Below are 5,392 nucleotides of genomic sequence, written 5' to 3'. Positions count from 1 at the left end.
CTACCCACCTTTATTTACTGAGAAGGTAAGCAACTAGATGCAGGTTGTATGTGTGTAGTCATTAGGCAAGTTATTCTTTTAACTACACTGTGAAACTTATCTCAACTGGAGTTTTATCTATTGTCCAGAAATGTTAAAAATTCTAACTCAAATGGCTTGCATTAGAGATTTCTAAGAACATGAAGGGCTTCTGCCAGTTTGGACTTTTGTCTAAGTGGAATAATGCTTAGGTCTTAGATTAATTTAACTCATAAAATTAGTTCTGGCAGCCTTATCCCTAAAATGGAGTACATAATTTCCCTCCATATGGGGTTGGACTAGCCCAGAGGGAAAAACTTTGTGGCCTGTGGAACAGAAAATTGTATTACCTGCCCTTCCCCATTTTGAGGAATGGAGAAGCAACCTTTCCTAGATATCCTTTTCCCAAGAAAACCGTCCATAAAGGACTGGTCTGATAGAAGTTGACCCACCTTGAATAACATGTTAGCATGTGTATTTATGATATACGTACATAGTTAATACATATTAACATTATATAGATATATGTAATACATGCACATATGTGTCTGTGTGTATATATGTATACTAGCCATGACCATATAACCATGAACTCATAAGACCTAACCTCTCAGTACCCCAGCCAACCCCCTAAGACAAGCTGCTACATCTGTGTATGTGGAGGGAAGTTCCATATCAGCTGTTCCCTACACTGGTGGAATAAGGTCTGGACCAAAAGAAACAAAAAACAAAAACCAAAAAGACAAAAACCAAACTAGATTATGTGTAAAATGGAAATGATACTAGTTGAACTTAAATTTCAATTTTAGCCATCTGAAAGGAGTCTAATGTGTGCTTTAGTTTCCTTTTTCTTAGTTAATATAGTGTACTCTTGTGGAAAAAAAAATCCACAGGGATTATTGAAAAAGCATACACCCAAAGCTGCAATTAAATTGAAGACTAGTTTATTTTTTAAAAAAAAGACAATTAAACAGAAACTCTATGTACCAGTGTGTACATTGTACACATTTAAATGACTCACAAGAATGAAGTTTTATTCATTTACATTTTAAGATGACACCACCTTGTTTGAGAAGATGCTCACAAGAAAAGCCTGATTCCAACTGCCCACAGACCTGATGTTTTAGCACCAGACCCCAGGAACAAACATGCTACAACGCCACTGGTAATAAAGCTTTTGAATGAGTGCTCATGCTATGACTCAACTACAAAAACAGGATAGAAAGCAAGAAGTTGAGAATTTATTCTATGTAGACTGGTTCAGGAATGGAACTTGTCCCCATTGATGCTATCACTTTTCACTCCTCTGCTGCCATTTTCACTAAGTACTCCTTATCAATCTTGAAAAGTCTCCATCCTTCCTCACTGGACAGATCAGAAGCTCCTCTTCTCTTATAGAACTGGATAGATGGCTCATTCCATTCAGCCACTAAGAAGTGCATGCTGCTACATCGGCATTTGACTGCAAGCTGTTATAGGGATTTGTGTTTTAAAAACAAAACAAAATGAAAACCTAACAACAATGAACTTGCTTCCCAACACCCTGTGTTGAAAGTTATTTCAGGGACTCTTCAAATTTCAGAATCCTTAAAGATTGAAGAATATAAAGAAAGTGACTTACCTGACTTAAGTTCTTCAGAATTTCAGAACCAATGCCAAACCCTAGGAAAGATCAAGAAACAGTTGTTCAACTAATGGTCATTTTAAAGGGGGGGGGGATGGGTGGAGGAATACCTCCTAGATCACCTTGTAGGCACACACCCCTGAACTCCATACCTCTGAATTCATTCATCACAAAGAAGTCTTCAAGATACAACAGCTTCCCAATCCACGGGTCATAAGTAAAGTAGTACATAGCAAAGCCAACAATGCTGTATCCTAAAACAGAGCATCACAGAATTTCTTTAGTAAAAAACAGCAGGGGGAAAAAAAAGTCCACAGCACTTGTAGCCATATACTCAGAAGAATGTTTATAGGTTTTAACATTTTACATGCATGGATCTGAAAACTAAGCTGCTATCAACAGTCTCTGCATGCAGCTATCAGCTGTTATGCTAGAACAGTATGGTCCATTGTTAGGCTACTCCGCTGTTCTCGGGAGTTTGCAAGAAGCACACATTAGAGCTGGAGGCAGGAGAAGAATTCTGACATCTCTGAATAACAGCTTTGTCTACACATGACCCACTCTGAAATCTCCTGGACCCCTCACAGAAAGTTTGACAGTTTTAATGGCTTGAGAGAGCTGAGCTGCTATGACCTTTATGTAAACACAGACATTATTCACATCCTACTGAGTTATTGGTATGTCCACTCGAGAATATAAATTGGGTTTACACGGCAGTTCAGAATATTATTAATAAGTACAAGGTGTTCAAGAACTCTACTTCCTTGATGTCAGAATATTATGCTAGTAGCTTCAGCTAATTCAACAACCTTTTTTTTTCCAATTTACAAGTTTTCAAATTTACTCTCCCCAGTTTTTCAAGGCACAAGAAGCAGATAAACACTGCTAAGTAACTTCCTTGTACCTCCCATCACAGCAAGCACTTCACTCTTAATCCTCCACCAGATGGGTGAAAGTGCTGCCTATTTCTTCCATTTACCCTAAGGAGCAAATTTCTGGAGAAAAACCCCTGTCCTCACCCCCCCCCCAAATAACCTCCTAACTTGGACAACTCCCTCCCCACCCCTACTTCAAAGACAGCTTCCCTTTTTATCTGGGTTCCCGTCCAGCAAACAAGAGGAGCCAGCGACTCCAAGTCACTGACTTAACTCTTAGAATTTGCCAATAACCCCAAAGGCTTAGGAGTCAGTTGTCAAATTAAACTTTTTAGCCACTTCAACCTGATTTGTAAACAGACAGGAAGAGAGCATAATGGAGTTTCTGATCTACCGTGTTATTGTTTTGTTTTGTTTTGTTTTGTTTTGTTTTTTTTTACACTGTGTGGGAAGAGGACTTGTCCCTCTAGGCCTTACCTCATTTATCATGATCATCTACTTTATTGAGTAACGGATCTTTTAGTTACCTCCCCGCCCATCCATGTACACGGAAGGGCCATGTACATGGCGAAGCTAGAGACTGTAACCTGAAGATTGGGACAAATTAAAGAAAAAATGTGATTCAACACGATTACAGAAAAGGTAATGTTAGGGTCAAACAAGAAGAACCATTTTATGAAACTGAATTACATCAAATGACACCATACCCAGTTTTCCAGGGAATATGTAGGGCATTTTGCTGACACACTTCTTTAACTCACCCTATTTTTAGAATGACACTACATCAACTTTTTCTTTTTCTAGTTTCAACATCGGATTGCCTTATTTCTGGTCACCGTCCCAAACACACTCAACCTTCTTCATTAGCCAACAGTTCTAAGCAAAAACTAGGCATTATATCAACATCCTCTCTCTTTCTGATTACCTACTGGGGTGGGGGTGGGGAGAAAGAGGGGGAAGAGGAAGAACAGGACTGATGGGCCAAAGTTAGTTACCTTCGGGTGTCCAATGCTCTTTTGGCACTTCTGCCACCAGACACTGGTAGAAAGGGTGCTCTCCAAACCCATCTTCGAGCAGATCTACAACAAAGGCCAACAGGGACAGAGATAATGGCTAATGGCTATGGTGAAGGCCACCAAAGCTATTAGACAAACCCCATTTCAAGTGAGTTACCTTTTTCAGTTAGCACTACTTGTTCTTCCATTTCTTCATATTTAGCTAGTTCCTAGTAAGAGCAGATAAAAAGAGAAGAGAGAAAAGAGAAAAAAAGACACATAAGAATCCTGGGTACTTTTTATCTACCACAGATAGACATAATCCCCTAGAAAAAGGCAGCGTTATTTCCTGGGTACCTGCAACATCACGCCCAAGGCTCAGGGCCAATGACTCTAGGAGGGGGAGGAGGTCTGGCTAAAAGGAGAACTGGACTGGGGCCAGTTTCCTGGTCAACTCTAAAACACACACAACTGACCTGAAACTAAGGGAGAAAAAAACCCAACATTTCAGCCAGAAGAAAGAGGCAGGAAATCCAGCCGCCTTCTGGTTACCGGTGTAGGACGTGCAATATATAGGCTACACAGATAATCCCCAGGTGGGGGAAGTGGACAGTGCGCTGGTTTGAAGGAGTCCTGGGCCCTCCTCAGTTTCGTTCCTCTCTGTCACTTACTACCTTTTGCTTGTATTTCTAACCCTAGATCTTAGCACTGTACCCGACATACAATCTTTTTTTCCTTCTTTTCTCTTTCTTCCTTCCTGTGTGACTCTAGCCACCAGCTGGCCAACTCAGGAAACTGGGTCTCAGTTTCCTCATCTGTTTTTTAAAAAAAAAAAAAAAGGAGGGGGAAGGGAGGGAGACCATTGGGCGTCTAGTCTAAAGACTTTTCCACTTATAAAATCTAAGTTCAAATCTACGAAAAACGAGAAACTAAACACCCTCCGGAGGCGCGGCTGGGCTCACCTTGATTAGCCGGAGAATATCACTGCAGTCGGAGGGCGTGGCGGAGCGGATCACGAAATTAGCCATTTTCGTCTTTTGCTCTTCTTCCCTTTGCGGACTAAGCCCCTGTACTTGAACAGCAGGAGGAGGTGGTTCCTCATTCGTCTCCCGGGAGGTTCCTTTTCCTAGTCAGGCTGGCAGCATGACCCGGGGCCCGGCAGCAGACGATGAAGGATCTCTCACCAGAGGTCTCGCAGATAAGCTTCAGAACAGTTGTGAAACTTCGGGAAGCCTGGGAGCCTCTATTTACAGAGGAGCTGGCCCCGCCTGTGAGTCCACTTCGGCCAATGGGACGAAGCCCAGCCCAAGAGAGGGCGCGTTCTCTCTTTCCCCTGCCCCCAACTTTTTCTCAAACACTCCGCCCCACGCTAGACCTTCCGTGGCCAGCCGGCCCAGCCTAGCTCATCCTGTGTTCCTGCCTCGGACACCTTCTCTTCGGAACTGTTGTAACCTTTATCCCTGTGATGGGAAGCCTGACCAGTCCTTGAAGCATTCACGAGTTGCGATGTGGAAGCGCCGCCTAGTGTTCTTGAAGTCCATAGCTATAGCTTGAACTCGAACAGAATTTGTTTTTTTTAAATTAAATTAAGTTTTTTATTTTTTCAGGGAACACAGATTTGATTTCTCCCATCTCCCTAACCCATTGAGTAAAACTAAACCAAACCAAACCTTGTTTTTATTTATTTATTTTGAGCTTAATTTTTTTACATTTTTTCATTTTTTTTTAATTTGAGTTTCGAATTCTCTCCCTCCTCTCAAGACATGTGATATCAATTATAGATGTTACATCATGCAAACCATTTCCGTATTAGCTGTGTCGCAAAAAAAAAGCAAGAAAAACAAAATGAAAAACTATGCTTCAGTCTGCACTTAGACCTC

At 41.4% G+C, this 5,392-nt stretch overlaps 1 protein-coding gene across 1 annotated transcript; it reads right to left on the bottom strand.

Annotated features, from left to right (window-relative positions):
• Positions 1–940: 940 nt before the first annotated feature.
• Positions 941–4,743, bottom strand: SAT1 (spermidine/spermine N1-acetyltransferase 1). Its single transcript, XM_027845464.1, has 6 exons — positions 4,475–4,743; positions 3,691–3,742; positions 3,513–3,596; positions 1,795–1,896; positions 1,640–1,680; positions 941–1,487 (listed from the first exon to the last, which is right to left on the bottom strand). The coding sequence occupies exons 1-6, from the start codon at positions 4,538–4,540 to the stop codon at positions 1,317–1,319; spliced, it is 516 nt and encodes a 171-aa protein (XP_027701265.1). The 5' UTR covers positions 4,541–4,743; the 3' UTR covers positions 941–1,316.
• Positions 4,744–5,392: the final 649 nt, after the last annotated feature.

Source organism: Vombatus ursinus, unplaced genomic scaffold, assembly GCF_900497805.2.
Source record: "Vombatus ursinus unplaced genomic scaffold, bare-nosed wombat genome assembly UNPS02014962.1, whole genome shotgun sequence".
Classification (NCBI taxonomy): Eukaryota; Metazoa; Chordata; class Mammalia; order Diprotodontia; family Vombatidae; genus Vombatus; species Vombatus ursinus.
The sequence above is the reverse complement of the archived record's forward strand: the minus strand, read 5'-3'. Positions and strand labels throughout refer to the sequence as shown.

Coding starts and splice junctions, on each gene's coding strand:
- SAT1 (XM_027845464.1), bottom strand. CDS start 4,540: ATGGCTAATTTCGTGATCCGCTCCGCCACGCCCTCCGACTGCAGTGAT. Junction 1,897..3,512: donor AGAGCATTGGACACCCGAAG/GTAACTAACTTT, acceptor GCTCTGTTTTAG/GATACAGCATTGTTGGCTTT. Junction 1,488..1,639: donor TTCTGAAGAACTTAAGTCAG/GTAAGTCACTTT, acceptor TCCCTATAACAG/CTTGCAGTCAAATGCCGATG.